This window comes from Varanus komodoensis, unplaced genomic scaffold (genome assembly GCF_004798865.1).
Source record: "Varanus komodoensis strain SLA01 unplaced genomic scaffold, ASM479886v1 scaffold11, whole genome shotgun sequence".
Taxonomy (NCBI): domain Eukaryota; kingdom Metazoa; phylum Chordata; class Lepidosauria; order Squamata; family Varanidae; genus Varanus; species Varanus komodoensis.
In genome coordinates this window covers 116,068-136,389 of record NW_025335317.1, presented here as the reverse complement: position 1 = coordinate 136,389, position 20,322 = coordinate 116,068, and the positions used below count along the sequence as shown (strand labels likewise).

Here is a 20,322-nt window from a genome sequence, read left to right as displayed (position 1 = left end):
GCAGCCCAACTCACTCTGGCAGGCCTTGCAACTCTCCCCTCCATCCCAGAACAGGAGGGAAAAAAGTTTTGCATAATAATGCGAACAGAGCCAAATCCACTGCAGGAGACTTTCTGGCCAAAAATGGGAAAAGTGCTCTGAGTCCCAGGGAAGGTGGGATTGGCACAAGCTCCGCTCTTGCTCGCTCGCTCACCAGCCACTCGGCCTGCTCTGGAATGCCGTTCTGGGCAGCAGGGACCGGCTCGCAGTGACTCAGGCAGGGCAGTGTCAGACCCACTCAAAGCGGGGTGGGGGGGGGAGCCGGTCAGCCGGGGACAGGACTGCCCCCTGACATGCACAGGGGCTGGCCCCACAGACTCTTGCCCACCTTACTGATTTGTTTATTATGCTTCCGTACTGCCCCATAGCCCGTTGGGCTCTCTGTGCAGTTTACAAAATTTAAGAGACATACAAAAACAATCTATAGTCATGATTAAAGGAACAACAGACAGTAAGACCAAAGCGGCAAAACACCGGAGGCCCCACCATCTGGTGCGGTTCCAGCGAAGGGGGAGCGTGGGGACAGGGGCTGATCTCCATCTCCCCTGAAGGGAGCAGGAGGGGCTGTGAAAGCGTGCCTGAGGGCTGGCGGAGCCACCGTGACCCCTGGCTCCTCTGCCGAAGCATCTTCCACCCAGAGCCCCGAGACCCGGGAGGCCTCCTCCACACAGCATGTGCAGAGGCGAGTGGAGCCCCAGAGGTCACGAACCGTGGTGAGACGCTGTGGCCGTGGGAGGCGAGGGCAGACCGGGACTCTTGCAAGTCCTTGGCCGCCCCCTTGGGCCGGGCTGCAGATCTGCCCACGGCCCTGCCCACCACATGGCCAGCACGAGGCCCCCGTGGCAGCCCGCCTCTGGCACCACATCTGTGTGGCACGGGCCCGGCTGGCTCGTGCATCCAGCGCCAGGCTCTCGAAACGGAGCGGAGGGGGCTGCTCTGCTGGCACTGCTTGGCGGGACAGTCAGCCTCGGATCGGGACCGCCACCTCTTGTGCTGGGGGAGCTGGGGAGGGGGCTGGCCTCGTGAAGGGGCCCAGGAGGAGGCTTCTGGAGCACCACTGGCTGAGCCGTGGTGAGGAGGCATCCTCGGTCGCGAAGCCAAGGGACACAAGTGCTCGCCGAGGGAGGGACGGTGCACGGGCGGGAGCTGTGGCGAGGCTGCACGCGCCCCTGGCCCCCCGCTGCCTCGGCTGCTTGAGCATCTCCCGCCCGCCAGGCCCGCGGGGAGCCGCTCCCAGAGCCGTCCCAGGCAGGCCGCTCTCAATTCTTGCACCTGCGCTGTGGACGCAGAAAAACCACACTGGTGGCGGTGACCCTTCCAGAGAAGAAGTGCTGCTGCAGAGGTTTTCGAGCGGGCAGCTGGTGCCGACCCTGGGGCCCTTCCCTCGCGGCAGTGGAAGCCCCCAGAACACAGCAGGGAGGCTGAGGGGACCTGCGCGGGGCAGGCCGTGGAGGCACCGCGGCCCCTCGAAGCGGTGCCGCCCCCCTCGGTGAGGACGAGCCCACGCCCCAAAGCATGCTGGGAGGTGTGCCCTCACCTGGCGTCAGCCTCGCTGTAGTACTCCCTGGCCACGATGTCTTCGAAGAGCTCTCCACCGGTGACCCTGGAATCAGACAGTTCGGGGGATGAGGCACCTGCCCTCCGCTGGGGAGCTGCCGGAATCCACAGGCCCAGCGCACAGCAGCTCCTTCCTCACAGCACCCCAAAAAGATCCCACTGCAAGTCCCACCAGCCGAGGCCTCCGACAGCCGGGAAGCCGCCAGCGGCCACTCTGAGGAAGGCGCAGCACGAAGCGCACGCGGCTCCCAGCAGCTCAGGAGCAACTCCAGCCAAGCATCAGGGCACCGACCGGCGGAAGCCCAGCTCAGCCGCTGCACTGCTGAGTTGAGGCGTTCTGCGACTTCGGACTCTGAGCAAGGGGCCCAAACATTCATGCAGAATTGCCCGAGGATAAGCAGGCAGTCTGGAAAGCCCTCTGAAATGCAGGCCTCATATCTGGAGAGCAGCAAAAATGCTTCTAAGCAAGAGCTACTCTTAGTAATGGGGAAAATACCATTACGAGGTTTTCCCATCTACAAAATCAGCTTACAGTAGCTTCGTTTTCATTGCTGTCCAAGTTGTTTCCTACCCGATCACTTTGGGTAGAAATGGAAAATAAGCCAATACAGGCAATTTCTAGAGTCATGCACAACTTTCTCACGAGCGCACACATCAGGTGCTCAGTGCTCCGTTCTGCCCCTGCTGCTCCGGAAAAGCCACCCCGCGTGAGCCGGTGCTGCTCCTGACTTTTCAGCCAGTGCCACGAAAGGAGACAATGGCGGGCCATCAAGCCCAGGGGCGGCCTCTGCACGACGCCCCACTAACGCTGCTCCCCGGCCTGGACCGGCCTTCCCCAGGCAGCAAACTGCTCACAGCTTTCACTGTTGCAGGTGGAGGGGGCTTGGCCACGTCCTTGTGCCCAGGGGGGTCCTGACACAATGGAGGCCACAGTCAGGCATCTGCCGCAGTGACTTGCCCGAGGCGTCTGCACCCGGCAAGAGGTCCCTGCGCCGGCCACTGTCAGTGCGGCGCCCGGGCATGTTGGCCTTCGCGCTCGCAGCCTGCAAGGAGGGTCGGGCGGGCACCGTGCTGGCAGCATGGGGCACCTTGGCCAGCAGGTGCCATGGCTGAGCTGGTCAGGTGGCCAGGCAGGCCTGGACCTGAGCAGGCCAGGGAGCTGCTTATGGGCGCCGATGGCCAGCTCACAGTTTGCTGGGCTGGCTTTTCACAGCTGCCTGCAAGACCTGCCAAACTGTTGTACGCAATGTTTCTAAAATTTCAATTAGAAAATGAGACAGGTACTTTTAACCAATTTCATTTCATTTGTTTGCTGTTATTTTGCCTTTTAATGGTTGGAATATTTTAATCTATGGTCTTACTTTGCAAATTGTTTTTAAGGACAATCTGGTCACTCAGAGTAATAAATGGCTAAGCTAAATGAAGACCTCGTCAGAGCTGCGTGGTGGTGGCGTGTTTTCAGCCCAGAGAGTTTCAAAAGTTATCTGCTTAAATGTGAACAGCCAACTGAACCAAACTGAAGGGCCAGGCAGGAAGGAGAGCAGCGCAAGCGGCCGTCTGGTTAGCAGCTCCCTCCGGGGCACGCACGTGTCTGTCAGGGATGAGGCAGAAGAGCCAGACTCACAGGTCAAAGATGAGATAGTGGAAACCCTCTTCCGAGATGCTCTCGTGGAGTCGCACTGCAAACAACAAAGGACACCGATGCAGGAGACTGAGAAACCCAGCGCGTGAGGCACAATTCGATCCCTTCAAGCCAACTCCAGTGAGAACCAGAACCAGGCACGCTCACCAAGAGTGCCCCCCTCTGGAAACCGAGTCTCTGGGTTTTCTTTTCCGGCATTCCCACCCTTCGGGGCGGATCAGTAACGGGAAATACACAAACACTTGCAGGTGGTTGGAGCAATCAGAAGGCCTGCAGGCACACCCTCAAGAGTCCAAAAACCAGCGAGGGGAAAAGGGCCAGCTGCAACCCCACGTGGCAACAGGAAGCTGAGGCTGAGAGAGGCCTCCTGTGGAGTCCGTGGCTGACACGGGAGTCCAAGAGAGCCAGAAGCTTCCTGACTCCCCAGCTTCGGGTGCAAGCAGGTGGGGGGCAGGAGGCCCGCTCAGGTTTGCCCCAGCTTCTCGCACTCCCAGAGCTGTGGCTGCAAGCCAGAGCAAGGGCTGAGGCCGCCCTGCCCGGAGCTGGCGGAGCAGGAAACAAGCCGGAGGCCCTGGAGGGAGCGTGCTGGGCAGCTGCGCCCGCGTGGGGTCGCTCGCAGCGGAAGAGACCCCCGCCACGGTCAGGGCTGGTACAGCAGGCTCCCCGTGGCAGCGGCCTCACCCAGCAGCCACCACGTGGATGGAGCTCCTCTCCCCCCGCACTGAGAACGAAACCATGCGCTGCATGACTCATGGAGCCGCGGCACGGCTTCCTCGGCCCGGCACGAGCGCCTGGGTCCCCCGTCGGCCTGGGCCACAGCACGCCGAGGCGGCGGAGGAACCTCCCCTCCCGCGCTCGCTTTGCAAATGCCCCCTGTGGGGCAGCAGGCGGGGGAACAGAGGGGCCCGGCCACCGTGCTGGGAGGCACTTTTCTTCCGGTTCCCCCCCGCGGGGAATTCCAGGAAACAGACGGTGGGCGGCCGATCCCCCCCACCCCGAGCTCTGCCGCCAAACTGGATCAGCCGACTCGGCCTGTGGGCGGAGGAGCCGCCAGCCTGCAGCCACATGCCGGGCCAGCCCTGAGGCGAGGGGGAAGTGGCACGGCCTGCAGCCCGGCCCCGAGGGCTTCCTGCCTGCCTTCCCAGACCCGGACGTGGGCAAGCGCTGCTCCTCGGAGGCAGGAGGGCTCCTCCGCCTGGCACGGGGCGGGGCAACGGGTCCTGCGACAGGCGGTGCTGCCGTTCCCCGGGCCCTGGGACTCTGGGGGCCATGCGTGGCGCCAAGCAGGCCTTGCGCGCATCCCTTCCCCGCAGTGCGTGGGTGGGCGCTCCTCCGCTGCCACGCATCCCCAGGCACCCGGCCCCCCTGCTCCCACTGCAGCAGGGGGCTGCCTCCGAGCTCACAGGAGGGTGGGTGGGTGGCCGAGCGGAGCCTCCCTGCCAGCCGCACTCTGCACGGCAGAATTAACACACTACAGAAACCCCTAAAATCGGCGCACCCTGGAAAACATCCGTGGCGCGGGGCACGGGGTGGGCGGGGTGGCAGGCCCCAGCACGGGGCCTCGGCTCTTTTGCTGTGCTAGACGCCCCATCTGTTTGCACCGTGAAGCCACGCCGCGCAGTCCAGCCCACGGATGCACCGCCACCAAAACTGGGACAGCCGTGCCAAGTCAAGTAACTGCCGGACTCCTTTTGGTCAACTAAATTTGCGTCTGATCTGACGATGCCGAGTTCTTTCCTAAGAGTGTTGCTTTTCTCCTAAGTGCCCACAAAACCCAGGGGTGCCGAGGCACCACAGCGGAGGAGTTCCCTCGAGCCTGAGCCAGGCGCGCCCCACGCCCCGGGGGCCCATGGCACGGGCTCCACTCCCAGCCGAGGCGTGCGGAAACCACACGCTGCTTGTTTCATGAGAGAACCTGCTTCCTGATCGCTTCAAAAAAATGCTTCTAAGCTTAATATAGTTGTGAAGCGGAGAGTCCTAGGAATGCACTAGCTGACAAATAATCCCTATTTAAATTGCTCAGTTTCGGAGCGTCTGTTCAAGCTGTTTCTCTTTCTTAGGTTTCAGCTTTTGTTTACTCTGATCAAGTGTGGATGTTTTGTGTGTAGTAAACAAAAGGGAAAAAGGAAGAAACATCCTTTCCTTCACCAACACACTGCTGTGTGTTCCAACCCCGCGTTCTCCTCAGCCACAGCCAGTGGCTCAAGCAGGGCCGCCACCTTTGGCTGCAATGCCCAGTGGACACGCTCCCTCCTCTTCCGGGGCAATGTGAGTTGCACGTTTGCCGTGCACAGCTGCATCACAACCACCGTTCGGTGGGCACAGGTGAATATCCTGACGACGACCTGGGCCTGAAAAGGTATTGCCCACTCTGCCCATGTGCAGGTGAACGGATGCACAAAGCCATGCACAGTCAGGTCAGCTGAGTTGCAAAAGGGGCAATGACAGCTTTGCAAGAACACTTGCAGAGTAAAGACGAGCCAAGGAAGAGAGCTTTGCTGCCTCTATTTCCAGCATGGCTTGCACTTTGCAGACTACAGAGTACTCCTTCTGATGCAGCAAGTGGTGATATATATCTTTACACACACAGAAGAGAAACAAAAAGACTGCACGAAAATGGTTCTGCCTGGAAGTGAGACGGATCTCCTGCTGTCCTTTGCATCTCATAGCTCTTTGGCCCAACTGCTTCAACACGCCCCTCTCTTTCTACCACATACATACATCCACGTTTGCCGCGTCACACATTAGTTAAAGGGGGTTCTAGGTAATTAGGCTTAGAGCCAGGAAAGTTTAGATAGCCCCAGTAAACACCAGTCTTCAAAAGACGAGGAGTCCGTCTAATTCTTTCCCTTCTCCTTCTCTCTAACAGACGAACATGGGGAGCTCTTGGGACCTGCAGCTCAGTGCTCCAAGTAACAGGGCAGAAAAGCAGCCATGGAAAGACGTAGCAGCTCCGCTTCGGCCTCTTGGACCTCCCCAGAAAGTCATGCCAGGGACTGCCTGGGAAGAAAACTAGGCATGCAGAGCTGGCTTTGCCTTCTTCTGTGGCTTCGAGGAAATGGGAGACTGGTCTGTGTCTGCAGCACTCATGGGGGGGGGATGCCCGCGCCCCCAGAGCCCCCTTTCTGGCATCACTGCTCGGCAGCCACAGGAGCTCCGGGGTCACTGAAGAGCCCAAAGCTGCACAGAGATGCTGAACCGCTGAGACGCTGCTGGCAGCGAAGGGACTGCGGAGACGGGACCGCGGAGTGCCCAAAAGGCTCAATTGCTCAGTGTGAGAATTATCCAAGATAAACGGGAAAGAAAAGGAAGAGGGAAAATAAGGACAAACAGAGAATGCGCCTGAAAGCAGCAGCTACAGAGCTTCACAAAAGGGAAAGAAACGGAAAGTTGGAAGAATTAGCATTCTTGTGAACCTTAAAAGGCCAACTCTTCCCCTTCCCCAGGATGAAATCGTTCCATTTACTTAAAAACCCTCCCCAGCTGATGCTCACTGATCATCCTCTTAAAACATCCAGGAAAGGAAAACGAAAACTTCCGCAAGCAGATGGCCATGGACCCCTGCCCCATCTGCCCCACTGCCATGGGCTGCCCAGGAAGTGCTCTTGCAGAAGGGGTGATATGACACCAAGCCGGGGAGGGAACGCGGGACGACTAGTTCACCCTGCAAACAGCTCCTGGAACATGACAATCCAGCCTTCTCCCAAGCAGCTGCGACTCCATTCCAAGGTGCAGACATGCAGGGCAGGGGCTGGGAAGCAGCAGAGTGCCCAGTGCCCAAGGCACCGGAGCGGGCAGGCCCCCGGCCTCCCCTCGCAGCTCCAGGTTCACACGGGAAAGGCAGAAGGAAAGTGGAGGTCCACGGGGGGCGGGGGGGGGGGCACTAGCAGAGGAACCAGGGACATGAACCAAAAGTACGCCGAGAGCCAGATTGCCAGGCTCCTCTTGACAATCTTGTTCCTGAACCCATCTCAAGGGAAGCCTGGAGGGCTAAGCTTATTTATGGTAAGCCGTCCCGAGACGTCCTGCAGGGGATGGGATAGAGAAGCTTTTCATAAAACAAACAAACAAACAAACAAACAAACAAGCTCAGGGGAAAGGCCTTTTTCAAGCATTCGAGGGCTGATAAGAGATCCTTGCCCGTACTCTCTGCTGTGGCGCATGCTCTGGGCAGTGGTGATCGTGGGAGATCACGCAGCGACTACTTATGCGGCAGATGCTCAAATTGGGGTGCGGTGGGAGGAAGTCTCATCTGCCTTACACAACTCTTCAATGGGTCCTACACGACTGAAGTGACGCTCGGGGTCTGGAGACTGTCACAGCTCAGGGTAAGTCACGCTGATCAGAGGATCTGTGTTCTATCCCGGGATCCCTGATATGGCATTAGCAAAGGCTGCTCTCTCAGAGCTGCTGCCAGTGCTGGGCACCTTGTGATAAGAGGCAGAGAATAAGCCCACTGTTCCGAAGCGAAAGCCACTGCGAAGAGCCAGCGTTCGATCACCCGGCTGCTCCCCTCAGCAGCCAGTCGCCTGGCAGAGAGCACCTCGGCATGCCCTTGTCCTTCAGGCAGAGGCAGCAAGGGGGCAGTGGGCCCATCTGCCCAGGCGTATGCGCACTTCCACGCCCCCGAACACAATCTCTTAAAGCCACATGGGCACCCCAAATATACCGCCTGGGTGTGCACCTTTGTGAGAAGGAAGAGGCCACCTTTGATAGGAAGGCAAGATCTGGCCAAAGGCACCTGCCTTTTAGGTGCCTGGGCCCTAAACCCACTCCCCTCCCAGGCCTGACTCACGGCTCGGGTGCGTCCAGGACTGCCGACTGGTTCACTCAGGGATGCCAGCGCTTGCCTCTTGGAAAGTGTTGGGTTTTGGACCTGGCTTTGAACCCTCCAGAAAAAATCCCAGCATCTTTTGGATTAGTTCTGGAGTCCTGGCATTCTTTGACTTAAAAATCCAACCAGCTCATTACTTCCATGAATCTTAGCAACAGACAGAACCAACCACAACATGGCGGATGAATCAAGGTCATCAGGGGTAAGAAATGAAGCAGGAGAACAACTCGTAGAATTTTGTGAAGCCAGCGACCTGCTAATTGCAAGCACATCCCTCAAGGAGCCACTCAGACAGCCACATGCACGGACTTCACCTGACAGTCAAGACAGAAGTCGAACAGATTGTGCAATTGAAGGAGACAGTGGAGAGAGTGTCTTCCTGCTGCCAAACAAGGCCAGGGCAGTCTGTGGCTGCGGCCATCAGCTCTTAATTTCAAAAATCAGAGTCATGTTAAATGAAGGAGCAGAGGCATAGCACCAAAATGTAACTTAAGCCACATCCCTGAAGTATTTAAAGTCCATATAGAAAACATACTTGCATAGCTCAACTTAATTGTCTGTGAACCAGAAGAACCGTGAGCTGAACTGCGAGCAGCAACACTCTTAGGGAAGGATGCCAAGAGACAGTTCCTGTCGCGGCAAGAATGAAAAGGCCTGCGTGGATGACAGAAGCCGCACTCGCAGCTGACAGGACAGGCAGGAAGCACACGTAAAAGGTGGCAGAAGAAAATTCCGAAGAATTCCAGCAGAAGGTCAGTCTTTGCTTTCTAGACCACAGCAAACCCTTGACTTTGTGGATCATGAGACGCTCTGGGTAGCCCCGAAAGAAACGCGGGTGCCCCAGCACTTGGCTGTCCTGACCTGCATCACAAGCAACAAGCTACTGGTAGGAAGATGGAGGACAGAACGGCTTCCCATGGGATGCCTTTTATCTCCCTATCTGTACAGACTGTGTACAGAATGTATCAGAAGGAAAGCTGGATTAGAATCGGGAGGAGTGAACACTGGCGGAAGACACATCACTGGCTGAAGATATGTGGATGATGCCGTATTAATGGTGGAAGCAGCAATCACTTGACACGACTCCTGACAAAAGTGAAAGTGCCTAAGCAGGACTGCAGCTGAATATTAAGCAAACTAAAATCGTGGCTACAAGAGAACTACAGAATTTCCCTGTCAACAATGAAGAAACGGAAATGGTGAGAGATTTCACGTGCTTCAGATCAGTCATCAGTTCAAAGGGGGATTGCTGTGATGCGTGTGTATATCAATATTGGCACTACAACCCTAAAATCCCAGGCCTGCTCGCCCAGACGGTTTTGGGAAGATCTGGATTCAAGAGGGAAGACTTCCTGGCCTGGGGCTGGTTTGTGCGAGAGGAGGAGGAATGCTGCTGCGCATCTGGAGGACAAAGGGCCGGACTCGTCCCCTCAGGCAGCTCTCCTCGCTCAGCACTTCTCTTGATATGTGGCCAGGCCCTGCTCCCCAGTAATGGCTACGTCCTCGTCCGCGTCCTGCCTGCTGGAACAACAGATGGGGCTCTCACGCCAGGGCTTTGTGGCCTGCACAGCCCAGCACAAGAGCAAGAGTCCAGCGGGCTCGAGGGGGCAACTCCTGCATTTCCTGGGAAGCAACACCAGCTCGGGGCTCACGCTCTGTGCACTTCAAGAGGCCACAATGCTGCGGGCAGGACTAATGGCTCTTCAGGTGGCACATAAACCAGGTAAGCAAGCAAGCAAATCAACCCATAGACATGAGTTCCCGGCGGTACACGGTGTCCTGCTCATTGCCCCCGACGGCTTGTGGGTGCAGGAGGGGGCGCGCAGCGAGTGAGCGCAGCAGCTGATCGGGGCCGGCCTGAGGCTGGGAAACTGGGCAGTGGGTGGGGCGGCAGCTCCCTCCAAAGTATCTGGCCTGCAGCTAGCGCAGCGCTGTGCCTTCCCTCCAGATTATTTTCCGCAGGCAGAAAACCGCAGCGCAACGGCGGCGAGACACCAGGCAAATGGCATGTGGCACTTGGGAGAGGGAAGGGAGTGAGGCGCAGGGCTGCAGCCCCCGGGGACACCTTGCTCCAGCTGGGTGGAGACGAGGGCGCGTGCTCCTCCTCAAGGCAACGGGAGTCCCAGCCGAGGCCGCTTCCCTTTTGCGGACAGGCTCCTCTCCCCTTCCTGGATGCCGCACCACAGCGAGCAAGATGCAATCAGCAGAACTGCACGAGACTCTTGTGGGCAGGCAGCCTGGCAGGTTAAGTAAATGGCACTTTTGTCCAAAGCACAGCTTATTTTTCCTCTTTTGTGAATTCAGACTGAACTGGTTCCCACGATCCATCCACTTGCTCTCAGTCCTTCAGCACACCCTCCAGCTGGGTAATTGTCCCGGTCCTGGCTCCTCCGCGTGAGAGGAAATAAAGCTGCTCACAAGATGAAAACCATGGAAACCTGGACCCGGCGCGAGCGGTGCTCCAGCGAGTGGCGAGGGAATTCTGAGAGAGGAACCGGAGATTATCGGCAGCCCTTTATGCAGAAGCCTGTGGTCAAAGGGCTGGGAGCTGGCAGCGGAAGGCACCGCATCAAAGGTGCCCGGAGCATGTGAATGCAGCCCTGGGATGAGTGCCCGGGGAGAGGAGCCAGGTGGCAGAAGTGGGGGTGGGTCCCAGAGCGCAGGCGAGGCACGAGAGGAGGCGACGTGTCCCTGCTGGCTGAGGAGCCTGGAAGGAGCATCAGCAGCTCCTTGCACGGGGGGCTGCTTCACACGTGCGGTTCTGCCGCGGCACGGGACCCTAGACGGGAAACGCGGCCGGCCCTTCCCCAGCCGCGAGCGCTTACCCTCGTGGCAAGCTCAGGGTTCCCGGTCTCTCGACCCACAAAGCAGGCTGGGGCGGAGGCAGCTGCAGAAAGCCACCGCGGGCAGACCTTTCAGCCCCTTCCTGGCCTGCCTTACTCCTCCGCACCGTCTCTTCCTACTGTCTTTCCTGAAGTTGCCTTATGAGAGTCCCTGGGATGCCGAGCTGAGTCTCCAGGCCAAAGCCTCCTCTTTCCCAGGACAACAGGCCTGCTCCCCGGGACAACCCCTGGACACCACCTGCTGGAGACCCCTCCAGGAGGCTCCAAAAGAGCGCAGCAATGGCCCCCACGGCCGGCCCCAAAACTTCTTGGAAGAGTGCCACAGACCACCCGGCCGAGAGCCACCTGGGAGTCCCACACAACCCACTGGTTGCGCCTCCTGGTTCAGGCTTTGAGGGAAATCATTCAGCAACTTGCAGCCCCACCTCAAACTCTTTCCCACCCCAAATGTTTCCACCAGAAAGGGAGAAGAAATTGGGCCTTCCCTCCCACCTCTTGGCCCCACAGCGGCCGGCAAGGAAGGCTCCTCCTGCTCCAGGACCGGCCCCAGCCTGGGCGCACTGGGAGATGCGGCGGGGTCTCGCCAGGCTCCAGAGTGATGCCGGCGGCCCCAAGGAGTAACGCTCCTCCGGGGCCTGGCTGCTAGCTCCCACCCCAGCAGTGTGCCGGGCCTGGCCGTGGCGAGGGGCCTTTCTCAGCAGGGGCGACGAGTGGCCATGCCATGCCGGCTGGGGGCTGTGGGGGCGCCCTGGCTTCCGCGGGAGCACTTCCAGGCTTCCCCGGCTCCCAGGGTGTTTCGGTGCGCCTGTCAGGGGAAGTGTTTCATTGCAGAGTCGTGCCCACAGGGTCCTGCCCAGGTGTTAGGAGGGGGGAGGCCCCTGCACGCCACACGGTGCGGGAGGGGAAGCACACGGCCTGCGCGCCCTTGTCTGCCAGCATCCCAGACTAGCGGGGCAGCTGCTCTCGCAACAGAAGGGTGGGGGCAGGTTTGCTCCAAAGCCCCTCGGGGGAGCCTGGGTGTTGCCCCCGCACACGCCTCTGGCCAGAGCTAGCAGGGCAGGTGCGGAGGCCGCAGCAGGCGGGGCAAGCCAAGGGGCGATCCAGCGGTCACAGCAGCCGCCGCCTTCCGCTTCTGGGCAGGGCAGCGGGCCAAGAGGAGGGATGCAGAGCGGGGGGCGGAGAAGGGGCCGCTGGGTGCTGCCTCGCTGGGGAAGAGTCTGCCTGCCCGGTGGGAAGACGGAAGCGCCCCACGCCCGAGACGAGAGCTCCCTGCCCCTGCATCTGCATCCCAAAACGGGGCTGGCACGGCAGCCGCAAACCCCCGCCCATCGCCCGAGAGAAATCACGAGCCAGCTGCAGGCCCGGTGCAGGCCTCCTGCGGGGCACTCACCGATGTTCGGGTGCTTCAACAGCCGGCATATCCGAGCTTCACGTTCCAGTTTCTGGTGGTCTGAGGAGAAAAAAAAAGGAAGGAAACATGAGCTGACGAAGTCTGCTCCAGCCCTCCTGTTCCTGCCCAAGAGCCTGGCAGCCACCTTCTCCCACTGCTGATGTTGACCCCAAACCGGCGGTGCAGGGCCGTGCCCTTGCAGAGAAGGCTGCCCCCATCTGCGCGGGAGAACGTCACAGAAATGCGACTGCCCCCCCCCCCCCATGCAGGATCTCTGCCGGTGCAATGCCCTTCCTGCGCATCGAGAACCTGCCGCTTTCACTGCACTCCTAGAAGTCTGTGCCACAAGTGTGCGAGGAGGCCAGCCTGGCACCCAGCCCAGGGCACCCAGCGGGTTTCATGAGTCAGGATTTCCATCCAGCTCTGCCTGTCGGGGGGGGGGGGGCAGGGAGGAGGCCCGGTCCAAGGCACAGCACTTCCAGGTGAGCCTCCATGCCCCTCCTGAGCCTCTGGGCAGCTGTTCCAAGGCCTCGCTCCATACAAGCCAGCTAGACACTCGCAGGACTAACACTCCACGAGGCTAGACGTTGTGTGCAGAGGAACAGTCCTGAGCAGGCTCAAATTCCACGAAGCCATGAACATGCACCGCGGACACCTTGCTCAGCCCGACCCCCCAACAGATGCCAACACTGATCTGCAGCATCTGTTTTTGCAAAGACAAAGAGTCTGAAGGCGTCTTGCAGGAGGGAAGCTGTCGGTGCCTTCACGAAATCAAGCACATTTGGGCAAGAGTGTAGGCAGACCCACACTGAGGCTGCTGGAGTCGTCCATGGGCACTGCCTCCCCTTGCGGCTTTGCTGTCATGGTGCGGGGAGCACAGCCGCACTGGACCTGGGCCCTGGGAAGACGGCGCAGTGGCTGCGCTTCATGGGGCGGCTGTTGCGCAAAGCACTCTCAGTGGAGAATGAGAGCAGTTCTGCAAACATACATCACGGAGCATCCGTAACCTCTCAAAAGTAGCAGCACGGGACTCTCTTGGAAATACACACTCCCTTGCTTGGCAGGTAAACGACACAGAGCTCCCCAGGTAGTCCCACTGCATGACCAGCTTCCCAAAGTGGGGGGAGCCATAACTTCTCTGAAAGGCAAGACAGCAGTCAGCACGAAGCCCTCGCCCTCGGCTGCCAGTGGACAAATAGCCAGACCTGAGACAGGGGGCAGCTTCCCGTGCCTGGTCAACTCACCCATGCAACTGACGATGTGGACACATCTCAATCCAGTGTCGGGGCTGGCTTTGCATGGAGGCTGCTTTGGTCACCCTGATCCTTCCCCAAATGGGACAAGGGGCATGCAACACGGTTTGTTTTCTTGAACTGTGGCAGGCCGGGACGCTGCCCCTGCCCCGGAGGCCCCTGCCCGTGCACAAGGCCACTCGGAAAAAGCGGAGCTGAGAAACGGCTGCGCAGCCTCGTCACCTCAGGGCTCCTTGTCCCCTTTGCTCTCCAACATCCACATCAGCCTTCCCCAGACTGGCACCCCCGATGTTTCCGCTTCCAGTTCCCATCAGCACTGCCAGCAGGCCAATGGCCACAAATGCTGGGAACTGCCATGCCAAAGAGCAGGGGACACCAGAGCACAGAAGGCCACAGCAGAAAGGCATCCGGAGACCTGCAGTGAGATGCCAGTGAGGTACTGAAGGACAACGCAGGCAACGCTTTTTTTTTTTTAAACTAATGGTGGACTGGTTTTCTACATGAAGCTGCTATTTCATCTGGCGCAGCATTCATCCACCCAGTTCTGGATACAAAGCTGAGTATTTTTCTGTTGTGGTTTTTCTTAATGGAAATGTGTATGGCGTTAACCTTCTGCAATAGTAAAATATTCCTGTGGAGAAGGGACTCCGAGCCCACAACAAGCTGTGATTGTACAGAGTTTGTTGGATAAATGAATTCTTGTGCCTCCTGTGATTGTCTTCCTCCTCAGTTACCACACGTCTCCGGAAAACCCCCAGGCGCAAATGCTCCAGCCATCGAGCAAGCAGCTGGACACGCCTCTGGCCCTCCTGCACCACTTCCGCCCAGTGCCCAAGAGGGTGCCTTGGCACAAGCATGAACTGAACGCACCATCGGGTCTGAAGGCCACGGAGGGATCACGGCAGGCGGTCAGGCCTCCAAAGCAAAGGGCTTGCCCTCCCTCCGCCCGCTGCTCAGGAGACACGACGAGGGAAGGCAGGGCAGGGCAGGGCAGGGCAGCTCAGCTCCGCAGCCACGCCGTGGCACGGGGAGGCGGGGGCGAGGACGTGCCGCTCGCTCTCTCTGCGTCCCAAGAAGGACATTCGTGGTGGCAGAACAGCCATGTCAGTCCCAGCAGGGTTGTCATCTGGATTAGGCGAAAAAGCACTGAGGCAGCAGCTTCTCTGCAACCCTGAAAAATCGGACGCGACGTTGGCGTGTGGATCGAGGACACGGCGGGCGGGCAAAGGTGCCAGAGGGCCCTGTCTAGTCACCATGCATCAGACAGAAAAGCCATTTGCCGACTCAGTGATCAAGTCCCCTTCCAGCCGCAGCAAAAAGAGACAGAGGCCATGGCTGGGCAAGGTGAAAACAAAGCCGGAAAGTCAGCAAAGGACACGCAGGCGTTACTTGTGTCAGGCAGAGCAGGGCCGGCCTCTCGCCACGGCAGTGGCAAGCAGAGAGGTGAGGCTGCTTCCCGGCCTCCTTCCCAACCCTGGAGGGACTGCCTCTGGCACGGCATGGCATGGCACACGGCCTGCTGCCTGGCTTGGGGGCTGCAAGGGCACGGCACCCCCGGAGGCCCCGGCCCCAGCCACACACCTGGCCCTTAGACACGGCTCGGGGGAGCAGTCTGCGCACCGCTGCAGCGCAAAGCCCGACTCCCCGCACAGCAGAAGTCCCCATTCATACTTGCACGGTGAAAGAGCTGCTCTCCGCATTGTGCAGTTGTGGAGACAGACTTGGGTGCAGAGCTGTTATATGCATTACGCAGAATGCAAAAACACATCAGTGAACAAGCAATTTAGAAACCCTCACTGCAAACAGAAAACTAGGTCTTCAGGACGGAAAGCAGGCTAGAGCAAATCCTCCCCCACACCCCGTGCTCTTTGCCAGATTAGGGTTGGACCACACTGCGATCACGAAGCATCAGCTCCTCACTCCCCGCTGCCTCACAGCCCGACCCTGCTGTGGGGACCCCGCGCACCACCCCCGTCCACGCTGCGAGCATCTGCGCCCCAGAGGCCCTCTCCACCGCTCCTGGGGCTGCAGTGGCTTGTGCCCCCCCCCCCACCTGTGCAGCTTCACGGAGGCAGACCTGCTGCAGCAAAGAGGGGGGGAGGGGGGCACGCAAGGAGCAGGGACTCTTCTGCAGCTGCACCCCACATGTGGAATGCGCCTCACTCTCTTTTTGGCGCCAGGCAAAGTTCTTCCTTTTGAAAAAGTAATTTAATAACTATTTGCCATAAGACCTTGGTTTTGCACTTTTTGCTGCATTTTACTGCTGTTTTTAATGTGTTGTGGTTTTTATTACATTTTTACTGTGTCTTTATCTCGCGGTTGTGAGCTGCCCAGAGCTGCGGTGGCACAACTGGGTGGCATACAAATGCTTTAATAAATCAATGCTTCAAGCCGATCCGCAGGCCCTCCACTGGAACCTGGAGCCTCGCAGCCTCTGCACGCACCACTGCTGCAGGTGGCGCCTGCTCTCTGGCCCGCAAGAGCCCGGGTCCTGCGGCTGAAGGTGCCGCGCGGCCTCCACGCTCGCAAGAGGGGTTCTCCTCAGGGCCGCCGTGCAGGGAAGGATGCAGGCCGCCGGGAGAGTGGCGGGTGGAGAAGACAGGGCCGTGCTGCAGGCCACCAGCCAGCCAAGGTGGGCAGCTGACGGGCTCGGAGGCGCGGCAGGCATGACATAACCAGCAAGGTGCCATCAGAGACATAAATCAAGAGCAACTGCTCCGGGAAACCTGACACCCTCCGGCGCGACCGGAGACGGGAGACGCAGGCCAGTGCCGCACTCCGACATGTGCCGCGGACACGGGCCCCAACCGCTGGGCTCAGGGACGGCCTCGTCCAAGCGCTTGCCCACACGCACTCACAGCTGGCTGCCCACCAAGAAGGAAAGCGCTCCAGTCACAAGGCACAGGAAACTATTTCTGGTCGGGGGAAAGAATTCCACGCTGCTCCGTCTCCAGGGCAACAAAACAGGCAGACCTGCACACAGGCAGGGCTCCAGCTCGCTCCGGCTGCGGAGGTCTCTGCCCGGACCGCCGCAGCATGCGCCTCCACGCTCAGGGAAAGGTCAGGTAAAAATGGGCCTGGGATCCCCACCACTGACTCCCTTGGAATGCAGACAGCACTGCTCTCCGGACACTTACTCCAGCGGCTCATGTGACCCGCGGAATGCCCAGCGGCCGCAGGCTCCGGGACGGACGCGGGCAGTTCGCCCGGGAGGCCCACCCCGCAGCCCAGGCCCGGCTTCCCGGAGGGGCCACTGAGGCCGCGGCGTTCCGCAGGCCCCCGTGCTGGGTGGCGGGGACTCGCGCCCCACGGGGCAGCCTGCCCTGCAACATGGGCTCGCTGCCTTTGCGCGGGGCACCAGCCACTCTGGACCGAGTTCGGGGGCCACGTGGTGCAAGTCGCCACTTCCTTCCGCAGCCGCTCGCTGACCGTCTCTTCCGAACGAGCTGCCAGGGCCTGGGAAAACCGACTAGGCTCATGCCACAGGTCGGCAGATCCTCTGTGCTGTGCAGGCCACAGGCCTGTAGCGCCTTTCCCTCGGCCCTTCGCTGCCTTTAGCACGATCGACCTCAAGGCACTTCTTCACCTTTACGTCTATCAAACAGGAACTGACTGCGGAAACTGCCTGGAAGCCGGTGCAGCCCACTCGTCCGCTGGGACTCACCTGGGCACGACACATCCCGTCTCGATGCCTGGCACTGGGCCTGAGGGCCCCACACAAAGTATTCTCCAGCAGCCAGGCCAGAGTGCCCTGGGTGCACCCCCTTCTCCCCTTCCCACGTCCGCGCAGAGTTGCCAAACGGCTGGCTGACACAGAGGAGAAGCCCCCGGGCAGGTCCTGCGCCTCGTGGCTCTGCCACCCTCCGGCCGCGGGCAGCACAAGCAGCAGGAGCGGCTCCTCCCCAGGGCAGCAGCTCCAGCGGCCCTCACCGCCTGATCGCTCCCTGCCCGGCCCTGCCCTGCCCTGCCCTGCCTCCCGGGCAGGAATGGGCAGGACCACAGAGCTCACCCGGCCCTCTTGAGTCCAGTGGGCGGTGTGAACGCGGTGACTCAGTGGGACCCCACCTGTTAGCTGCTGGCATCACCTGCAAGGTTAAGAAGGGCACTCAGTATTTTGTTAGCTGCTCTGCTATCCTGCTTAAAGCAAAATGAGAACTCGGATCAGCCCGTCCCTTGGCCCCTCTCTGCTGAAGTATGGTGGCCATACCATGGCAGGGCGCATCCTCTGCAGCTCCCTCGGATCCACACCAGACTGAGACTTATGAGCCCCCCAAGTTCTTGCAGCACTCATGCCAGGCAGTGAAGATGCAATGCGCCACACTCTAGAAAATGCGACATAAATGCTACACTGGTGATGAGATCAGGAGAAGAAATAGCGGTTCCTCAATGCTGTTCGATCTGTGATGTTTCTTTAGACAGAGGAGGATCCACAAGCCGACCCTCTGTGTGCTCATTTGACTCAGAAAGTGCTACTGGCACGGCCAGAGGGACACACGAGGCCATGCCCATCGGAGAGGAAGCCGAACGGCACTCTGGGGAGCAGATCCTGGGCAAGATGCTCCTAGCATTGTTAAGCTGTTTTGGAAGAGGTTTTTAACAGCACTGATTCTCAACAGATTAAAAGTGGTTGTGTGATCAGTCCTCGGCAACAATGTGTCTAGTAAGAACTGCTATCTGTAATGGTGATATTTGTTTAATATCAGTACCAGGAATATACAATTGTGCATTTCATTCATGTTTTCCAAAATGTTTCCATGCTTAAGGGACAAAAGAAGGCGCTCAAGGCAGACTGGCAGCCTTGCGCCTGCCCAGCGGGCAAATGCATTTTCACTGATGCCAGAAGTACAATTCTGACTTCAGAGGCAGCATGGCAAAAAGAATTTTGAATTCTTGAAGAACAAATTTGGAAGTTTATCATCCCTGAGCTCTGTGCACGGGAAGGACAAGCAGTTGCTCAGCAAACGAGTGGCTAAGTTCCACGTGACGTAACAGCCAGCGGCAGTGACCCTGAAGCGGCCTGCTCCCCCACCCCGACCTCTTCTGGGAGGGAGATTCGCTTCTGCTTAGGGTGAATGTGATTTAGATAAAATGATTTAAGTTGCAACTGAAATCACCTGTCAGTGAGACCAGATTCATATCACGGTCTTCTACATAATGTGCTTGCATGCCTGCCTGAACCATGGGGAGAGAAACTTCACTGAAATATTCCCAGGCTGGGTCTCTTTTATGGCCTGCGGCCATTCTAGGTTTTCTCCCCCAGGGAAAGGATATTATGGTAGATCTCAGGCGATGCGCAGAGGCTCTGGCGACCCCAGGAGTGTTCTACTCAAGAGCCGTCGCGTTCACTGCTTGCTCCCCTCTCCCCACACCCGGCTTCCTGGGCAGACCCGCTCCGCTCCCAACCAGCCACTTGCATCTACTGAGCTTCTTGAAGCTTGGCACTGATGTCGTGCACACAGATTTGCACAGCAACAATGGGATGAAGGTCTTTTTCTCCACTCTGCATGTTTATTTTAAAACATTTTTGCCGTGCAGAAAAGGCACGTTCTTCTTTGCAGTCTCCAGCATCTCGCATTTGGGCTTCGGCACCTGTGCGAGGCTTTCAGTCGATTGATTTAAATCGACTCCACTCTGGATAGGTGCCGCCGTCTTTCTTTCTGGATTTTAGCCACATAATTGGCAGTTCCAGGCTTTTGTGGGCAGAAGCAAGAGGGGTGCTCATGAACCACCAGTCCTCCTCTGTGGAGGATACACCCCCACCACCGGCACGATAGCGCATCCGGGGGAGCCTGCAATGCTCCCTTCTGAAGGAGGCAGGCTGGCAGACCTGGACATGGACCTGGCTGAAGCATCTGATGGGATTCTGCCCTTGCGCTGCCCCCCCTCTCCCTCCCTCCCTCCCTCCCTCCCTCTTTCTTTCTTTCCCATGCTGTGCATTATCTCCAAGAGTTTTTACATTGCAATTTTTTGCGCAGCACTTGAAGCTCACTTGGTTGCCTTCCCGCTCATTTGGGTGCCACCACGAGATTCTGTGCATGAAGGGATTCCATGTACTATGGACCATGCCAGCTTAGCATTTTCCTGTGCTCCAGCCAGAAGCTTCCCCTTCTGAGCACAGCTTGGTGGGCTGCATACAGAAGGTCCTATTTTTAACTTCTGACATCTCCTGATGGCTCAAGAGAATATACATGAGAAAGATTCCTCTGTTAGACATCTGGGAGAGCCAGCACCAGTCAGAAGGAGTGGCAAATCAGACAAACCTATGCTCTGACAGTATCACACTGCTTCATGGGTTCACACCATGAACCCCATGTCCACCTCTGCCAGATGGCACCATGTTTGATTTTAAGAGGACAGCATCTAGGTGGCTTAGCTGTGACCCATTCCCCCATGGGAGGCAGCCACTGAGTGAGTGGGGCCACGGTTCTCCAGTGATGAGGGAACTGGACGCGGATGCTATTATCCTTGTGGCCAGGTGGAAGTGCTAAAAAGAGGGTGCCCCCTTTGGTTCGGAGCAGGATCCAGATAACCCCGGCCACCACTGCTGCCACAGAAGCCGCGAGCACTCGGAGCCACACGCCCCCTGCATCTCTCTGCTCGTCTGAATTAGCACTGCTGCCACTCGGCATGGGAGCTGCGCACCACCTCTCTCCCCTGCAGCGTGAGTGAGTGTCTCCTCTCCCAGCCAGCCTGAGGCCCACGGAACTTCCTCTGCCCCGGAGAACGAGCCGGGCCGCCGGGCCAAGACACGTCCCGTGCTCCTA

At 58.8% G+C, this 20,322-nt stretch overlaps 1 protein-coding gene across 18 annotated transcripts in view; it reads right to left on the bottom strand.

The window, feature by feature from the left end:
* CAMK2G (calcium/calmodulin dependent protein kinase II gamma) overlaps nt 1–20,322 on the bottom strand; it is a 94,019-nt gene that overhangs the window by 39,545 nt on the left and 34,152 nt on the right. For all 18 annotated transcript variants that reach the window (XM_044420147.1, XM_044420134.1, XM_044420135.1 and 15 more), the window contains exons 3-5: nt 12,306–12,365; nt 3,221–3,275; nt 1,577–1,642 (exon numbers count right to left, since the gene is read on the bottom strand). In XM_044420147.1, the coding sequence (XP_044276082.1) occupies nt 1,577–1,642; nt 3,221–3,275; nt 12,306–12,365 (181 nt within the window). The remainder of the gene's footprint in view (nt 1–1,576; nt 1,643–3,220; nt 3,276–12,305; nt 12,366–20,322) is intronic.